The sequence below is a fragment of the Megascapheus bottae genome, chromosome 2 (assembly GCF_031878675.1).
Source record: "Megascapheus bottae isolate mThoBot1 chromosome 2, mThoBot2.hap1, whole genome shotgun sequence".
Classification (NCBI taxonomy): Eukaryota; Metazoa; Chordata; class Mammalia; order Rodentia; family Geomyidae; genus Megascapheus; species Megascapheus bottae.
The window spans coordinates 86,105,614-86,125,823 of NC_143510.1; the positions used below are offsets into that span (position 1 = coordinate 86,105,614).

At 47.2% G+C, this 20,210-nt stretch overlaps 1 protein-coding gene across 3 annotated transcripts in view; it reads left to right on the forward strand.

Annotated features, from left to right (window-relative positions):
• Positions 1-20,210, forward strand: part of Abtb3 (ankyrin repeat and BTB domain containing 3) — a 207,993-nt gene that overhangs the window by 165,508 nt on the left and 22,275 nt on the right. For 2 of the 3 annotated variants that reach the window (XM_090328576.1, XM_090328578.1), the window contains 6 exons: positions 11,089-11,254; positions 13,841-13,930; positions 16,221-16,322; positions 18,175-18,268; positions 18,386-18,521; positions 19,160-19,380. In XM_090328576.1, coding sequence (XP_090184702.1) covers positions 11,089-11,254; positions 13,841-13,930; positions 16,221-16,322; positions 18,175-18,268; positions 18,386-18,521; positions 19,160-19,380 — 809 coding nt within the window. The remainder of the gene's footprint in view (positions 1-11,088; positions 11,255-13,840; positions 13,931-16,220; positions 16,323-18,174; positions 18,269-18,385; positions 18,522-19,159; positions 19,381-20,210) is intronic. The other variant, XM_090328577.1, reaches the window with a different exon arrangement.

Below are 20,210 nucleotides of genomic sequence, written 5' to 3' on the forward strand. Positions count from 1 at the left end.
GGGTGAGAGAAGCAAATACCAGAGTGGAGGTGTGGTATGCCGTTAGGACCCCGGCTTGCAGCCCAGGCCGAGCTCTAGCATGCCGTGGAGCTCTTGCACTGCTGGTAGGCCAGAGCCTAGACTGTAAGAGGACAGTCAGATGGGGATGTCTGGCTTAGAGACCACTGCCGCCACCAAGTTCTTCATTTTTCCTGAAGCGTGAGATTGTGAAGCCATCGCTGGCTGGAGTCCCAACCACATCCAGGACAGCGGGGCAGGCACAGATGGGGTCCCTAGTGGGAAGAGATCCAGAAGGAGAGAAGGACATATTTGCAGACAGCAACTGTGGCCCGTGATTAGCTGGGTTTTGTCCCAGTAGAGCAGAAGCTGCAGGGGAGGAGGGGTGCTGCTGAAGGGTATGGGATATTCTGGAAAAAAGGGTCCCAGCATGAACTTGTGTCTCAGAAAGTTGACCTCCTCCTCTCTTAGGGCTGGAGAGGCCTCGATAGTGGGGCCCGGCACATAGTTGGGGCCTAATAAAGGAAAGGGAAGAAGGAGGGAGGGAGGGTTACAAAGGGTGTAAGCAGCAAGCCAGCGGTACTGAGTGAAGTGACTAGTCTTGGAGTTTTGGGGTGGTGGCACTGGGAGTGCACTGCAGGCCTCATGCTTGCTAGGTAAGTGCTCTACCCTTGGAGCCCCCCACACACGCGTTTCACTTTAGTTTTTCAGAGAGGGTCTTGTACTTTTGCCAGAGCAAAACTGCAGGCTGAGATTCTTCTGATTAGCTGGGATTGCAAACATGTGCCTTCATCCCTGGCCCCAGACGAGACTTTTCCTAAACTCATTAAGATGGGGAGTCACTGTGAGACAAGGTCGGGGAAGAAGAAGTTAGCCAGCGCCAGGGGCCTTGGATGAACAGGGGGCCCCAGAAGACAAGGTGGCTCCTGGCCGAGTCAATGCAGGCTGAAAGTGGCTGCAGGCCTGGCAGCGAGGAATTCATGAATCCTTTTAGCAGCCTGTGTGGGTGGGAGCCAGACTGCAGGCGACAGACAGTTTGCCAACACTTAGAGTTTATCCTACACTTCCAAATGTTAAAAGCAAAACAGCAGCAACACCAAGGGGCACTTACTTACACCTGAGAGCCCCCCACCCTGTGGTAAGTGGTTCCCTCCCAGGTCTCCGGGGCTTCAGATCCAGGCTGGCAGTTGGACAATGCATAGTTTGTCATCAGGGATATAGCTAAGAGGCAGTGCTGTTCAGACCTGCAGGGGAAACTGAAGCATGCATCCACTCTTATATCTGTGAGAGGACAGAGCAATGGACCCAGGTGTTGCTCGACCCCTGCTCCATGCTTATCCCCACTCTCATCCCTTCAGAGGCCTTCTCCTTCAGACTGAGAAACCAGCTAGTGCTCTGAGAGATTGGGCAACTTGGCTCAACCAATGCCACATGGAAAACATGGCCCAACTGGAATGTGAACCAGGCCCGCCTGACTCCAAAGCTCGTTTCTCTCTACAAGGAGACAGCCCTGATCAAAGGAAATGGAGAGAGCCCCTTAAGCACAGGCCCACAGGCTCTGTTCCTCTTCAGAATTCTGCTGCACTTGTCAGCCTTGGCCAGTCCCCTCCTCCCTCAAAGACCAAGCATAGGAATATTCTACAACACAATCAGGAAACAAGCAGGATGGGTTCAAGGTTCCTAGCCATCTTGGAATGCAATTCAGAACCATACTTAGGTATGCATTTCACACCTAGCAGATGACCAGAATAAACAAAGAAAAGTCTGGTGACTATTCAAAAGGAGTAAAAATGTAGAGTAGGAGAACACAGAGAGCACAGACACCTCTAGAGGAGACTCTAAACCTGCTTTTAAGTAAACTTGAAAACATACCATGCTACTCTTTTGTCTGTTCCCTAGAGAAACACTTCCATGTGGAAATAGAAAGACCTGTAAGAAGATGTTCAGAGACATAATGTTTATAATAGCCAAAGACAGAGAAGGAAACCAAGCAGTCTGTCTCCAGGCACATAAATAAATGATGGTATATCCTTTTAATAGAAAGCCAAATAGCAATGAAAATAAGTGAACTAAACCCCTGTGTGGTTATGTGGCTTAATTCTCTGATAATGTACCAAAAGAGCAACCTGAAAAGGAAGGATGTATGCTAGATGCTAACTTTTTTTTTTCAGGTCTTCAAACATGTGCTAGGCACTGGTGGCTCATGCCTGGAATCCTAGCATCTCAGGAGGCTGAGATCTGAGGATCACAGTTCGAAGCCAGCCTGGGCAAGAAAGTCTCTATGGCTTCCAAGTACAATCACCAAAAATCTGGAAGTGGAGCTGTGGTTCAAGTGGTAGTGCACTAGCCTTGAGCACCAAAGCCCAGGGACAATGCGTAGGTTCAAACCCTGGACAAACAGAAGGAAAAAAAAACATTTTCAAATATGCAAGGGGCTATATAATGTTAGAAATCCCATTGCACAATGCAAAGTATAAAGCAAACCCCAAGTTTTCCTAGGAAGGCAAAAGACAGAGTAGGATCTGAAATGCACCTAGTTTTTGCTTATCTGTGCAAAGCTTTAATCTTTCATCTCGGTTGGCTAGCCAGCATGTAATTGGTCTTTGGATTAGTGTAAATGTTATATGTGCCTAAAGATAATTCCTTAACAATGATAACAAAGTAGTTATCTACTTAGTATTTGCAACAGTGTTTTTAGAAAGCCAGTTCTGGGATCTTAATAAGCAATGTGTATATATATATAACAGTGTTATGCGCTTCATTCAATTTGGGAGACACAAGCTTAAATAAAATTTGAATAGGCTTTAATTTTTTTTTCTGGCAGTGCTTTTCAAATTCTGGGTTTCTTGTAAAACCCAGAGATGGTTATTGTATTTCTGAACATGCTGAGTGGAGGTAGGAGACCAGCAAATTCCAGCTACCTGCTCTCTGTAAGTGAAGCTGTGTGGGGAAAGCCATTTTTGCTTGTTATTTGGTGAGTTGGTTTTCCATTGCCTGCCCTCCCACTGCAGTGGCAGAGGTCATTAGTCATGCAGACGTGCCCACGGAGCCTTTGAAATCTGGCCTTTTGCATGAAAAGTCTATGGGCCTGTGAGAGAACAGCTTGGGGCACTGGGGTTGGAGAACTGTAACATCAGATCCTTGCTCCCACGTCTCTAGAATCAATCTGGTTTGTTTGCGGATGACAAGTGTTACAGAGACGACCACCAGGTCTTTCTAGAGTCCCTTAAGGATGGTGCCTACTTCTGTCTTTGCATCTCCAGCATGGGGAGGGTATTACACTTGGTACTTCCTGTGTGTTTCAGTGAATTGATTTGAATTTAGAAATCACTGTGGAATGGGTGGATTAGGGCATAGATTCATTACCTACAACAAACAGGCAGAATACCTAGGTAGGCATGACAAGAGTTTAAAATGCTCCCTTATGTAACAGGTCAAGCGTTACATGACCTCAGGAGCCCCTGAGTTCAGGACTGAGGCTCCATCCGTCTTGTCGTGCGGCTGCCCCTAACTTGGTGCCTTCCTCTGCATGGCCCCATCTTGAAAGACTTCCATCTATCTATCTATCTATCTATCTATCTATCTATCTATCTATCTACCTATCTATCTATCTATCTATCTATCTATCTATCTATCTATCTATCTAGTGGGGAGAGAGGAAGTAGAAGAGCAATACAGGTCACAGAGATGGCACCTATTGATTCCTATTGTCAGCACTTAATCATGAAACCATCCATCATTGCAAGGGTATCTGGGAAATGTAGTCTTTTTTTTTTTCAAAATAGCCAAGTATCCAGCTAAGAATTCAAATCCTACAACAGTATAAGAAGACAGAAGCCAGGCACCAGTGGCTCATGCCTGTAGTCCTAGCTACTCAGGAGGCTGAAAGCAGAAGATGGTGGTTCAAAGCTAGCCCAGGCAGGGAAGTCTGTGAGATTCTTATCTCTAATTAACCACCCATGACTAACAAAAAAATAAAAAGGAAAGAGAAGAAGAAAATAGAGTACTCTGAAGGACAATAACCAGTCTCTGCTAGAAGAAATATTTAATCAGAGGTGACTCCTTTCCCTTGAGGTAGATCTTATTTTCTGATTCAAAATAAGCCAGGCTGCCAAAGCAAGAGATCTAGAATGCTACTTCATCATTTTCTATTCAAAATAATGTGACACACATTCAGATAGTAGCACACCACTTCCGTTCTCCTGGGTGTTTGAAGCCCTTTGCTGATAAATCTTTTATAATATGTTTTAAACATGTGTGAGCAGACCCAGATTTCCCACCTTTTGTAGGAAGCAGAGACAACAGCTATCACCAAAAGTGGGCATCGACTTCTGAAGGGAAGGTTCTGGATGTCATGATGTTTCACCCCAGCAGAGAGTGCAGTAGAACAGAGGGTTATGAGTTCACACTTCCTCTTTGCTGTTTCTTTTTTTTTTTTCCTTTTTTTTCCCAGTCCTGGGGCTTGAACTCGGGGCTCAGGCACTGTCTTTAGACTTTCTCAAGGCTAGAGCTCTACCACTTGAGCCACAACACCACTTCTGGCTTTTTCTATGTACGTGGTACTAAGGAATTGAACCCAGGTCTTTGTGCATGCTAGGCAAGCACTCTACCACTAGGCCAAACTCCTGAAATGTCTGTAAAGTTTCTAGGAGAAATCTTGGTGCAATAATATCACTTTATTTTTTTCTTAGAAAGGTGCGTGGAGATCTCATTACAACTTCGCTCTGCACAAAAACGCTCTCAATCTGTTCATCTTCTTGTTACTACCCAAAAGAAAAGGGGGAGGGTGGGAAGTAATCAGTTGTGGGACTTGATGCCTGTGAAAGGGTCTTAGCTAGGGCTGGCTAGGGACGTGTGCCAGGGAAGGGCTTGGAGCCCCATAGCTTCCTGCTTTGTCATTCCATGATTCATTTCCAAACTCTCTGTTTGATTGTCATACTCACTCGGGTCATGTAATGGGAAGTGCCTCAAATAGAAAAAAGGATGCCCAAATGGTTTCTTTCCCTACACCGAGCTTGCCAGCTTCAGTGCCATTGTCTTTTGGCTCAGGGTTATTCTTTGTGTAGAGATGGAGGAAAGTGTGTGACCACCTGTGCTTTCTTAAAAACTCAGCAGTGTCTTTGTCTCTACCTTGAAGATGCTAGAAGCACTCCCTAGCATGACAACTGGAAACATCCCTTGACATTGTCCCATGTCCCCTAGGTGTCAAAAATCACCCCTGTAGTTCACCATTCCCAGCCTGCCACTGGCCTGCTAAAATGACTTAGACCAAAGACAAGGCTTCTTTTAAAAACCTCAGACTCATCCAAATTAATCAGCGTCTGAGCTCCTGGTTTCCTGACCTGGAGAAGGCACAGAGGTGAGCTGCGCATTCTCCCTCAGTCTGGAATGCAGTCTGCAAGCCAAAGCTGTTCAGTGGAACTGTCTCCAGAAGAGGATTTGAAGGAAAGCAAGATGAGGCAGGGTGGAAGAGCTGAGAAAGTATGCAGGGTGGAAGTGGGGGCGGGGGATGGGTCTTGCTGGGAGGCAGGATGGGAAAGAGATGGCTGGGAGATAGGGACTCCCCTGAGGAGATCCTTACACTCAAAGGCTGTGCGTGGGATTCGTGTTTCCTTGGCTCTCAGCCCAGAATATAACATCTTGTAGTTACTCAGGCTGCAGTGAGAGTGAATCTAAGCAAAGAGTGGGCCTGACTGGATTTTAGCTCTGAACAGCACGGCCTGTGGGTTCAAATCATAGTTCTACCACTGATGGTCTGTGTGCCTTTGGGGAAGTCTCTTAGCCTCTCTAAGGCTACGATGTCTTCTTCTAAGAAATAAGGATACTGTCAGTGTCTGGAGGCTCATGGCTATAAATCCTACCCAGAAGGCTGAGATCTGAGGATCGTGGTTCAAATCAAATTCGGGCAGACAAATCTTTGAGATTCTTATTTTCAATTAATCAGAAAAACTTAGGATGTAGATGTGTGAATCGAGAGTTGATGGAGCACCAGCCTTGAACAGAAAAGCCAAGCAAGAACATAAGATCCTGAGTTCAAGCCCTAGTACTGGAACAAAAAGAAAAGAAAGGAAGGAAGGAAGGAGGGAAGGAGGAAAGGAAGGAAGGAAGGAAGGAAAGAAGGAAGGAAGGAAATTTGTAAAGTTAGAAAGGATCAGATGGAACCAGACATAGTGGCTCACACCTGTAATCCTACCTATTCAGGAGGCTGAGATCTGAGAATCAAGGTTCAAAGGCAGTCTAGGCACTATAGAGCCTGAGACTCTTATCTCTAATTAACCACTAGAAAACCAGAAGTGGTACTGTGATTGAGCTGAAGAGCTCAGGGACAGCACCCAAGCCCTGTGACCCACAAAAAAAAAAAGTCAGATGGAGTCATATATATGAATAGTTTTATGTATATTATACATATATACATGCATCTATGCAAAGACAATAACTCATATATCAAAGTACATGTGTGTGTTTGTATGTATACAATTAGAATACTTCCTGACGAATGATAAATGCTTCCCAAGTATTTACTGTTGTTCTGTTATTATTATTTGGGAAGCAATAAAGCACTCTCAGTGTAGAAATGGAATAAGCAGTTGTAATGGTTTAATGATGATTTCTTAGAATGAATATCTATTATATTTCACTCTTCCCATGGCCAGAGTCCAAACACAAATGCTACCCAGGCTGGACTGCTCATTCCCCTGAATGACCCTAGCTGGGCAGAAGACCCCAGGGGAGTGGGCAAGCGTATTTTTGCCCACAGTAAGTTTTCCCATTGGGATTGTTTGAAGGACCTCCTGGGGGGATAGCGGGGGGGGGGGGTGTCCACATGGGCCACAACCCTAGGGTTTCCCCTTCCCCTGCTGAGCACCTCCACCTCCCCCCACTTCGCTCTTCAACCTTCTGCTTTCCTTAATTAAGTTCTCTTGATTTCTCACAGCAAGAACAAAATGCTTTTTTTTAAATAGTATTTAGAATTAAACCCAGAGCCTCTGCTTCAACAACAGCATACCAACTCTTCCCCCCCTTCTCTTTCTCTTTCTGTGTGTGTGTGTCTGTTTCTTTGTATCTGTCTGTCTGCCTTTCCCTCTCTCTGTCTCTCTCTCTCTTGCTCCCCCCCCACAACCAATCTGACTGTGGCTCTGGGAGGCCATAATGAAACCCAAACGACAGGTTGTGGAGGTCTAGGCATGCAAGGCTGCACATTCACATTCATACCAATACTGCAAATGGCTTCAATCTTGTAGTCATAGGCTTCCAGAACCTTTCCTGTGAGCAGGGGGAGACATCACAGTCGGTACCTTCTGAGATGGGCTTACCAGAGCAACACTGGATCCACTCCTGAAGGAGCCTGCAAGCTTCCATGTGCCTTCCAGTGGAGTTAGGATGGATCCATCCTAGAATGACTTCCACAAACATTCGGCATGCCACAAGGCCTCTCCCCAGCTGCTCCCATAACTTGTAACTTGCTGGTGAGATGGAGCTGGACAGGGCAGTAGCCTTCTGAGAGCCTGACTTGCCTTGACTCAGGTAGAACCTGTTAGACACAGTGTCTCATCTGAGCCCTTAAGACATGCTTCTGTAGTCACTGTCGCTGTGTTTACTTCTTCCACACACACACTGTGATCTTTCCAGGCCACATTTTGCCTTGTGATTGAGAAAGACCATGGTGATGGATGGCTGACCTTTAATGCAGCCTGGACTCGAAGCATTCTTACTACACTTACCTCACTTGGTCTGGACCCAACTCCCTAGAAGGAGGTATTATTAAGTTCATTTTTACAGATGAGGAAACCAAACAGCAAAGCAGAGAAGTAACTGACTCCAAGATCACGGCCTGGGAGTGCCAGAGCTGGAGTTTGAACTCGGGTAGCAAAATCTTGGCATTCCTGCTTATAACATAGCTTTCAGAGATAGTAAGTGAGACCAAGCACGAGGCTCTTGCCTCTAGATCCTAGCTACACAGGACCCAGGCACAAGGCAGGTCCAGGCATTAAAGTTCATGAGATTCCATCTCAGCCAGTGGCTGGGTACAGTGGTTCATGCCTGTCATCTCAGCAACACAGGGAAACAAACAGGCAGATCACAGTCCAGGCCAGCTCAAGCATAAAAACAAGGCCCTATTTCAAAAATAAACCACACACACACACACACAAAAAAAAAAAACTAGTGGAGTAGTTGAAACTGATAGAGCACTTGTCTAGGATGTATAAGGCCCTGAGTTCAATTCCTAGTACTGCCAAGGGAAAAAAAAATAAGATAACAAATGAGTAAAGGGTGTGTGGCCATCACCGGCTACATGAACTGGGAGATTAAACAGAATGTACTGAACGCCATCTGCCTGCATGCCAACTCCTTCCTAGGAGAGAAAAGGTTCTCAGGCCCTCTGGAAACTCTCTCTGCATAGTCCTAACCCTGAAGTGGCAAAGATACTAAGCCAGTCTCTGTGAGCTGGCTTGAGAAATCAGAGAAATTGACTGCCTTGGTAGTTGACTTCTTAAATCCATCGGGATTTTTACTGTACCACTGAAAGCCGCTCACAAGAAAACCACAAAGTTGGGGAAGCCCCAGGTGACCAGCTTAATAGATTTCTGCATAAAGAAGTCAGACACAGAGGATGGCACACTTGTTTGCTCAGGAGACTGGGGGACAATATCCCAGAGACTGAATCCCTTTAGGGACTTTCCAGTGGGGGTCATGAAACCCCAAGCCCTGCTTTTCTGCAGTTCAATATTCCAACCAGCTGAGCTAAATAGCTAAGTTTTCACACCTTCAGAAGGGGAAAAAATGTTGCTTACCTGCCTAACTTGGCTGGCTTGAGTTCAGTAAGCAGAGCTTCTGTTTACTTTGTGAGTCTGAGACATTCTTGGCAAACAGGAATTTCTCAGGGCTTCAAGAGTGAAGGATGCAGCCTGATGCTGGTGGCTTGTGTCTGTAATCCTAGCTACTGAAGAGGCTGAGGATTATTGTTCAAAGCCAGCCTGGGCAGAAAAGTCAGGAGATTCTGATCTCTGATTAACCACCAAAAAGCCAGAAATAAAGCTGTGTCTCAAGTGGTAGGGTGCCAGGTTTGAGCAAAAACCTACGGGACAGTGTCCAGGTCCTGAGTTCAAGCCTCTCATATTGTACAATCTGTAGATACTCAAGGATACATACATGCATATACACAGACAGCAACTTCCTACATCATTTATCAACATCATCTCAGCTCTAGTCATCATTCAGGAACACTTGTGATTTCATGGAATTGTCTGACTGAGAACCTGGGAACTCTTTGAACACAGGGTCCCTCTCTGTCCTCAGAAGTGCCTAGAATTGGAGTCCAGAACACCATGTCTGTCAGGCAGGAGGATTATAATATGGCCACAGGGGTACAGGAAAGCTTAATTGAGTAAGTCCATGAAACCCCGAACCATCAGAAGGGACTTAGAGTCAGACAGGGAAATGACGGAGGGATTTTCCAAGACGGTGACTTATTTGATAGCATCACTGTCCCCACATGGAGCTCAATTTCAAGCTGCAACCTCACTGGGCACTGTTGAGGCTCATGCCTATAAGCCTAGCTATTCAGGTTCAAAGCCAGCCTGGACAGAAAAGTCAAGATACTCTTATCTCCAGTGAACCACCAAAAAGCTGGAAGTGGAGAAGTGCCTCAAATGGTAGAGCACTAGCCTTTTGAAAAGAGCTCAGGAATAGCAACCAGACCCTGAATTCAAGGCCCAGGCAGAGCACAAAAAAAAAAAACAAATAAGCAGTCTCTGTCAATCAACAATGGTGTACAGAACAAAAGTTGTCCATGAAGTCATGATACACACACACACACACAAATCCAGAATCCAGACCCTCACACTTACCTCTTCTGGAGACCTGTGACACATGCCTCAGGACCTTGTCCTGCTTCTCCATAAAGCTTCACAAGCAGGTCTTAGGGAGAACTGGTCCTTTTGGTGATACCTGCTCCCCACAACAGGGCCTCTCCACTCTGGAGATGGGCACTGGGCACACTTAGGGGAATCTACTCTTCCTCTGTGTTCTTGGTCCCCTGGTAGGTAGCTCTATCTTTTCCAGTTCACAGATGGGACTCCCGGGTCCATTTCTATTGAAGATAATAATGCTTTAGTATGCATATAACCCTTGCATTATTCCTTTAGTGTTTTTATTTGCTTAATCTGCCCACTGTCTATAAGAGACTCAAGTTCAAAGCCTACCTCTCCCCCCCAGCTGGGCACATTCTGTATCCTAGAAGCTCATATCTAGGATTCTGATGCTGAATAAAGCCAGGCCTGTGGTCCTTCCCCTCTGCCATACCCATCGCCTACTGTAGCTCTTAGTCTTTTCCTGGAGGGGGTCTCTCAGTAATGTTGAGGTAATCTTAACTACCCTATCTGCTATAGAAGGGCCTGATTCCCGCAGTCCAGGTCTTGGCCAACTGTAGGTCCCTAAATACCCTTCACCGTCCTTCTCCAGGGCTCTCATACAAGTAGACCTGTCCTGACACCCCATTCCTGGGTTGTGTATGCAGATTAAACCCCATCTCAGCCCCCATGGAGTCTGGTTGGGCCCCATCGGTGCCCCCTGGTGGCCAGAAGCAACACTAGTATCTACATCTCCACTGTGTCCGCCGTGAATGAACTCGCTCAAGAGACAGAAGTCACCCCAAGCAGAAGATGACAGGCTGAGTTAGCGTGGGATTTTTATCTTCTCCAGGGCAGGCACCTATCTCTCAGATTTACCTGTCAGAAGCTGATGAGCCTCCACTGTGTCATGAGAAGAACTTGGCAAGTGAACGCTTAATGACCATACTTGACTCAGTGCTTGTGTGAGGATTAAATGACTTAACGCACGTGAAGAGTTTAGCTGTTCTGATCCCTACAGTTAATCCGTTAGTGTTTGTATTGGGAGACAAAGCTCACTGCACTGTGGAATGCCGGGGAGGGACAAGTGGACAGATGGCCATCCTAACGGACAAAGGATGGAGAGGTGTCCAAAGGCAATCGTTTCCACGAAGGCGACCGCGCTGTATTCATCCCTGCACCCCCAGGGACCCAGCGCTGGGGACACCCCTGCACCCACGTGACTTACTTTTCCCTTCTTCAGGGCCGATGATTGCTTTTGTGCCTCGCGGAAGCTGGATGCTGTGGCCATCGAAGCCAAGTTTAAGCAAGACCTGGGCTTCCGGATGCTGAACTGTGGACGGACAGACCTGGTGAAGCAGGCCGTGTCTCTGCTGGGGCCCGACGGCATCAACACCATGAGCGAACAGGTACAGGTTCCCAGGACCCGAACCCTCACCCACCTCCTCCTCAGGTATCAGGGTAAGATGGGGTGCAGCTGGCACTGGACAGAGGCTCCCCCTGCTGTCACATAGGTTGCTTTTATTTTTCTTAAGTTTTTAAAATATAAAAATTATCTTGTTCATGTTTATAGATGGAGCACATGATTATGGCAGCTGAGATGGAATAACAGGGGGGGAAAGGGAGCTATTTTAAGAAAGGAAATGAATGTCATCCACAAATGACCATCATTTATATTTAGCTCGTGTCCTTGAAGGTCTTTTTCCAGCATTGTTAAAATTAACCCATCTCTCGGTCACTACATAGGACAAACCCCTGCCAGCTTTGCCAAATTTTAGTGTATGATTAAGAGTCATGAAAGTAATCAGGCACTGGTGGCTCATGCCTGTAATCTCAGCAGCTCACAAGGCTGGGATATGAGGATTGTTGTAGTTCTAAAGCAATTCAAGCATGAGACACTTAACTCCAATTAAGCATCAGAAATCCAGACATGGATGAGCTACGACTCCAGTGGTTGAGCATCAGGCTTGAGAAGGGAAAAAAAAGCCAAGCAAAAGTATAAGGCTCTGAGTGAAGCCCCAGTACTGCCAGGTGTGGAAGAGGACATGAAAACCAGCAGGCACATGGATGATGCAGTGAGAGGCTTTGTTCAACAGTTGAGGAGATGACTTTCCTGGCGAAGACATCACAGATAGAGAAAACATACCACATGGGGTTGGAGGCATGGCTCAGTTGGTAGAGTGCTAAGGAGGAAGTAAAAGTATTAGCTGCCAAGTTTGAGTCCTAAACTCAGACCAAAATTTAAAAAAGAAAGAAAGCACATATAATGTGAACGTGTGTGTGTGTGTGTGTGTGTGTGTGTGTGTGTGTGTGTGTGTGTGTGTGTACAATCCTGGGGCTTGAACTCAGGGCCTAGGCACTGTTCTTGAGCTTCCATGCTTCAAGCGAGTGCTCTACCCCCTAAGCCCACAGCTCCACTTCTACCTTTTTGGTGGTTAGTTAGATGAAGAGTCTCTCAGACTTTGCTGCCCCCGCTGGCTTCAAACCACAATCTTCAGATCTCAGCCTCCTGAGTAGCTAGGTTTATCGGCCTGAGCCACCGGTGCCCAGTCATTGTACAGAAATTTCCAACTTGACTTTCTAATTGGAGGATTAATTACCCTGCATGATGACTGCACAGACAGCCTGTGCAGCCTGTCCCAGAAAGGAGCTAGCAGTACCTTTTATTTAATCACAGCTAATCTTTTTCTTGTTCAACACTAAGGGATACTAATACAGACACACACACACAAACACACACACACAATTTTTAAGGGATTCATTGCTCTTTTCAATATTGTGTGTTAAAGGTACTTTGCAATACTGTTGATAGTCTTTTATTAGAAATCGCTTTTAATGGCTACATAAAACCATCATATGGCTTGTTCATTAACCATACCTTAATTATTGGTTATTTCAGCAGTGTCTACTTACTTGTAAGAATAATGCTGGGTAGAACATACTTACATAGTCTCTCTTCAAATCTTTGTTCATTTGTTTTTTAATGGCTGAAACACATCAGCCTTTCTTAAGATTCTAAATCTTCTGTTATGTTCCCAGAAGTTTGATTTATGCTTCATACTAATCTTTATTCTTTTTTTCTCATCCCAAGGTTTAGTGTTTTTCTTTATATAGGAAGCACATAATCTTCTGCTCTAACAAATAAGTCTCACAGAGTGTTTAAAACTTGGTCTCAATTATATGTTCTCCATGCTAGGATGATTGCTCTTAGTGCTTTTATGCCTTGTAATAGAGTCAAAATGTCCACCCCCAGTTAGCTTTCTTAGAAGGTTTCCATGTTTTCTACGTAACGCTAATGACAGTAGAAGTCATCTTGGTTCATGGTGTTAGAAACAGCTCTAAGTTGAATGTTTTCCCAATGGCTGTCTGGACAGCACTGATGATGGAAAACCCATCCTACCTTCTGTTGGTTGTGGTGCTTTGTTTATCAGGAGCAGGAGTGAAAGGCAGCTGTGGATTTCTAATGCCAGCCCTCCTGCACTTACCTTTTGCAGTAATAATGGCAAACACATCCGTGCTGGGATACCACATGCTCAGGTCACCCTTGACCTTGAAAGCAAAACAGACACATGTTGCATGAGGCAAGAAACTCCATCTAGGATAGAGTGTTCACCAGTTAGGCAGCTTAGGATTGATGTTGCAGAATCTAGTCCGAAAGAGTCCCAAAATTGAAATCAGCCACTTAACAAGCACGCCTTGGCTCATTGCCTCTGGGACTGATGGAGGAGAATCCTCCACTTCAGCAAAGGCACATACTGAAAAGGCGACTTCACGTCTCCTCCCCTCCAGTGTGATTTCCAGAACCTATCAGGTCATGACCTCCAGGGTCACAAGGTTGTATGTTTCTTTCTGTCATGCTGGGTGTGGAGCACAACCTTCAACTCTGACACACACATGCACGTGCATGCACGCTCACATGCTCGTTCCATTTGTTTCTGTCGACTGAGCACAGCCACCTTGTAAATGTTCTCCATCTCTGGTTTTGACCACCGCAGGGCATGACCCCTCTGATGTACGCCTGCGTCCGTGGGGACGAGGCGATGGTGCAGATGCTGCTGGATGCCGGAGCTGACCTGAATGTGGAGGTGAGGGTGCGGAGGGCTCAGACCCCCACGAGCCCAGAGAGGGGCCTTTGCCTTCCAGAGCCACCCCAAGGGAGCTCGGGTCAGCAGAACATCATTGTCAGTCCTCTCGGTGGCTGTGGCTGTGAGTGAGATCATTTGGAGCTGCAGGTGGTGCTGGCTTTGGTGGGCTGAGTGATCCCCAACTCCTGAATGTCAGTCTGTTCGTTCTAGGATTGGGTCCAAAAGAGCTCCCCAGAGCCGGCCACCATTCTCCGTGAAAGTGCCTTCATCAAATTCCCTGCTGTCCCCACTAAATCCTGGCTGGCTCTCTTTAAGGCCTAAGCCCATGGATAGATCTTCCTGTGAATCTCCAGGCTCCCAATGCGGAAGAGCACGCCCCCTCCTGGCAGGCGCTAGAATCTGACAGACTTGTAGCATCCTAGCTATTCTGGAGGCTGAGGTCTTGAGGATCGCAGAGCATTGCCCATATAGACAGGAAAGCCCACGAGATTCTTATCTCCAGTGAACTAGCAAAAATTCCAAAGGGAAGGTGTGGCTGAAGTGGTAGAGGGCCCGCCTGGAGTGAAAAAAACAAGCAAGAACACCGTGCCCTGAGTTCAAACCCCAGAAAAAAAATAAACGATATAAAAACTTGACAGATGCAGTTCAAGCTCTAAAATCACCACCTCCATCATGACTGGCTGTAGAGCTTGTGAAGCGGCGTGACCTTTCTGTCCTCACCTGTGAAATGACAGAAGAGTTGTAGCATCACTTTGTGGTGGTTGGAAGGAACAGATCATAAGCATACTCAACCTAGATTTACAACTCAGCTCCTATCTGTTGCTCCACCGGTGCTGAGACTCAATAGATGTAAAAATCTGGCCAGTTACGCTTGGCTCATGTATGTTTTCCTAAGCTATTCAGGAGGCTGAGACCTAAGGATTGCGATCTGAAGTCAGCCTGGGCAGGAAAGTCCATGAGACTCTTGTCTCCAATTAATCACCAAAAAACTGAAAATGAAGTTGTAAATCAAGTGGTACAGTGCCAGCCTTGAGTGAAAAGGCTAAATGAGAGTGTCCTGGCCCTGAGTTCAAGCCCCGTACTGGTACCAAAGAGAAAAGAAAAAAAAAGAAAGAAATCTTACTTTTTACTGCCTGAACACCAGTTCTGCCAAATATTAGCAAATGCAGCCACTGGAGAGATTGGCATTCCACCACTATCATTCAGTAACCCTGGAAAGCCTTTTCAGTCCAAAATGAGATGCTCCTGTAGTCTTAAAATGTGGTTTAAAAAAAAGAATAGCACATTTTATATTCATCTGAGGAAAGCAGATAATAGACATCATTTGGGGTCCAGAAACATTTGGGGTCTTGCAAGTTTCAAATATCTGGGGATTTGGCAGCCATTCCTGCTATGAGTCCCTAAGCATCTCACAGACCCCTTCTACCCTTCTATGGCCCTTTGGCATTAGTCCTCAACAGAGAGGGCTCCACACCATCCAGCCCACCCCATGCACCTGTGCTCAGTATCTCCTCCATCACCAGGGCTGACCTGCAGCCACCAAGGTTGCAGAATGGGGAATGCCAAAAAGGGAAGTCCGGGATGGGTGATCATCTTGCAAGACCCTAATTTCAGGCTTTTCTGCCATTGCTCACTTTCACCAGTGGAAGTTTCATACCTATGTTTCCATGATGTGAGGCTCCTTGGCAACCAAGAAGCCAGCAGAAGGGTGAGCTGAGCCAATGAGGGTGCTACGAGCAGACAGCAAATCCCACCCTCCGAGAGGCAGTGGTTTTCCCAGCCTGAAAACTTGAAGGATACAGGCCATTACCTGGGGCTCACACTGCCTGCTGAGAACCAATGAGAAGTGTGGATGACAGTCGCCCTCAGAACCAGAAAGGACAGAGAGGCAGAGGCATTGACCTAAGGTCACCATCATTATTGCTATTCCAAGGAAACCCTGACATAGGTATCAATGCCATTCATTTATTTCACTGAGTAATAGTGTCACCACCTTCTAGGTAAAGTCTGCAGATCGCAGTCCTCTGATGGCCTGTCCTCAGAGAGCCATGGTTACAGGCTCACAGGACTGGTCAGAGGACCAGCCCCCAGTTCTGTTGAGAAACATTTGGGGGCATTCCACGGGGAAATTCCACCCAGCACTTCCCTCAGCATTTCCCAAGGACCTTTCCAGATTATGTTTGTTTGACTGTACAACCCTAGCCCATGCTCCCAGCCACAGATAGTTCAGGTTGGCTAGCCTGAGTCATATGAAGGTCACATTTTGAAAATAACTTCGATTTGTTTATAGGTTGTCAGTACTCCTCATAAATTTCCATCCGTCCACCCCGAGACCCGCCACTGGACGGCTCTGACTTTTGCCGTGTTGCATGGACATATTCCTGTAGTTCAGGTATTAATGTGCTTCCCTCTCCACATCTGACCCTTGAACTCTGACCTCCTCCGCGATGCAAGTCTAAACCTCTCCCCGCATGTACCTGCCCCACGAGGTTCATATTGGTTCATTGCAGTGGCATATTTATCTCATTCAAACAGAAACATCCTTCTAACCATCTATTTGGCAAAGCTTTAACCAATATGAAATCATCAGGTACCCACACTCAGCCTCGCACACAAAGTAGCAATCCTACCAAGTGCTTCCTGTGGCTCTGGGGTGGGGCCTCCGCTGTGACTTGGTGGATTTGCTTATTTGGTTTCTCATATGTGACTTGCCTTAACATCTTCCCCTTATGTGTGGTCCTGGTATTCTGTAGACTTAAATAGTTTCCAACAAGTGAAAAGAAGCATGCAGATGGCCAAGGAAGTGTTTCCAAAAGGTGCTGGCTTGGGTTGGTGCTGGAGAGTTTTGTACAAGGCCTTGGCACATGAACTAGCTCTAAGGATGGTGGCAAGCCCCTTACTTCAGGTCCTGTGGACATAGTAATGTATGTTGCTGATACTTCTGGCTGTTAGAAAGCTGATGGTCAAGGAGTGGCCATCCGTAGACTGTAGGTCTTAAACTCTGTCTTTACTGCATCTGAAAAGAAAGATCAGTGTTCTCAGATCTGCACCACACCTGGCCCCACAGGGAACACTGAGCCTGGGCACTGCAGGAACTCAGCTCCTTAACACAGCCCACACCTCTGAACGCTGCAGAGCTGGGAACAACTGCCTAGCAAGGTTGGGTCATGAAGCAGCTCTAGATCAGCCCCAAGGTTGTATTTCAGTAGGCTGGGTGTAGGGCGTGTTCCCCGGAGAAGCTGGTTTCTGCCTAGCAGTCTTCCCTCCTAATAAAAGACTTAAGAGAGAAGGGTTGGGTAGAGGGTCTAAGGGGACACAGATACTACCCCTGAATAGGAGGTGACATCTCCAGACTTCCAGTCAGGAACAGCAGCACAGAGAAGTCAGGCCAGCTCCCTTCCAAGATGCAGCAGCCATGAGGTCACTGCCAAGTAGTCTTCCCCACCCGGCAGCTCTAGCAAGGTGGTAAAAGATGGCGACTCGCCTTGCTTTACATCAGCAGTGCTCAGGGCATGCTCACGGTGAGTTAGATCCACATGGACAGAATCTCTGTCTCCTTGAAGTAGCTCAGGGGTGTCGGGGAATCCACAGAATGGAGTCATGAAGCCACACTTCTGGAACTTCTGCCACTTTTGTTAACTGATGTTGTTGGCCCGAAACGTTAGCCTTCCGTAACCTGTCCTCACAGCCCTCCACTGGGTTCTGAGAGGGGTTTTCACTCTGGTTGACCACAGATGTCCCTCCGAAAGGTCATCAGAAGTCCTAAGAGTGTGACTGTAGGAGACCACGCCAGTGCTCGCTGAGGCCTGTGTAACCAGCCCAAGAGAATCTTCCAGCACTCTGGTGCCCAGGACTAATAGCTCTGGCCTTCTAGAAACTTGAATGTACACACAGATATTCTGAAAGTCTTGTTAAAAAATAAAATTAAAAAAAATAAACCTGTAGACTGTCCATCAGAAGCTGTGGGGTGGGACCAGACAGACACAGCCTTTCTAACAAGCTCCTGGAGGATGAGGCTACTTTTGTGCATGGACCACACTGGGTAGGTAGTCTGAGGTTCTAGAAGATTTGAGAGGACCTCAGCTCATCCTCCCAGGTACAGTTGCCCTCCAGCCCTGTGCACGGGGTCACTGACCCAGAGGGAGGGAAAGACATTTGCCCTGCCACCGACAGCCACCAGTCTACGGAAGCCTCCGGACAGTGTATGCCCTGGACATATCTCAGTGGTCACCCTTCCATTGCAGCTCCTTCTGGATGCCGGCGCCAAGGTGGAAGGCTCAGTGGAGCATGGTGAGGAGAACTACTCAGAGACGCCCCTTCAGCTTGCCGCTGCTGTAGGTACGTTGTCCACTTTTACCCCCAGCTCAGGGTCTTCAGTACGCTGATCTCGGTAATTTGCCAGTGATTTTTTTTTGCTTGATTCACGTTTAAAAACCCCCTTCTCTGGGCTTGCAGGAAATTTTGAGCTGGTTAGTTTGCTGTTGGAGCGTGGTGCGGATCCCCTAATAGGAACCATGTACAGGAATGGAATTTCTACCACCCCCCAGGGTGACATGAACTCTTTCAGCCAGGCTGCAGCCCATGGACACAGGTAGGCTAGGAGGGGCCTAGGCCTCAAGGTCTCAAGTGGTGCTTGTTAAAAATGCAGATTCCCAGGCCGACCCCAGACCCGTTATATCTCTGGATGTAGGGCCCAGTAGAATTGCAATGGTGGGTCCGGGCCCCAGGTCTGGCTAGAGTGACCCTATCTACGAGCTTTCTACTAAGAGCTGAGGCTACACAGTACCTAGCCATGCAAGCTGGCTCTGTTTACTTATTCCCAGCCAACTTTAACCACACGGATGGGTCACTCTTGGCCAGTTTGGGTCAGCGTACACCAGATGTCAGCTACCACAGAAGTAACAGGAATCCATCTAAAAATAACAGCCTTTCTGGTTTGTCTACTCCCCTTCTACATGTCCTTCAGAGTCCCCATCAAAATGTCTTTTCCATCACCCTAGGTAACTCGGATTCAATATCAGGGCAGAGTTCTAGAACCTTCCAGATATAGTTCAACATTTGTCCTTTAGGAAACATGATCAGAAACACCCAAGCCCCTGGCCCCTGAAGCCATCACCCCGAAGATCCCCTGGTCCAGAAGCAGCAACATCCCCACTCCCCCACCACACCACAGCCCAGCCCACCACTTCCATCTCTGAGTGTATTCCTCTCTGGGTTTATGATTGACAGGAATGTGTTCCGCAAACTGCTTGCTCAGCCAGAGAAGGAGAAGAGCGATATCCTGTCCCTGGAGGAGATTCTGGCCGAGGGGACTGACCTGGCAGAGACAGCCCCGCCCCCTCTGTGTGCCAGCCGAAACAGCAAAGCCAAACTGAGAGCCCTAAAGGAGGCCATGTATCACAGCGCTGAACATGGCTACGTGGATGTCACAATTGATATCAGGAGCATAGGTTAGTCTGGGCACCCTTTAACAGTGGGCATGGCACTGCTTCCTGGCTACTCTCATTCTCTCTCTCTCTCTCTCTCTCTCTCTCTCTCTCTCTCTCTCTCTCTCTCTCTCTCTCTCTCTCTCTCTCTCTTTCTGTCTCAGACACACACACACACACACACACACACACACACACAGGCCCAGGGAGCTTCTTCACTGATTAGAACAGTCTAAGCCAAGCCAGCACACTCTCACGGACAGCAGCACTCTGCCTGCCCTGAGAACCCATCCTCAGACATCTCACCCTGATTCCTAAACTCAGCCCTGGGTCAGGAGCCCCAATCACATGCTGAGTTTGTCTGAATGCAGATTCCCAGACCCTACACCCAGAGGCTCTGCAATTGAGGGTCTGGAGGGACAAAAGGCTGGAAATCTTTATATTTAACAATCATCCCAGAGGTCCCCAGTGCTGGAGGAATGGCAGCTGAGAGCCCCCACAGCATAGCAGCTGGGCTGCCCTCAGGATGAGGCCACCCCTTCCTCACCAGCTCCTTCTCCACACCCAGCTTCAGCAGCCAAAACCACTCCAAAATGTAAGCAAGGGTAACTCTTCGTTGAGTGAACCAGCCCAGAGCTATCTCTGCAGTGCCTAAAGACTGAGACTAGTCTAAGCAGCTATAGCTAGGAAATGGGTTCATGAACTATCAGGGCTGAGGAGAGGGCTCATGCTGTTCTGGAGACAGGTTCTCTGTGGTGATTGTTCAGTATGTGGGATGTATATGCCATTGCAGCTAAGAGCATGTTTTGTAGGATTGGTCTGCCTGCTAGGAATGGGATGAGATGTGGTGCTCT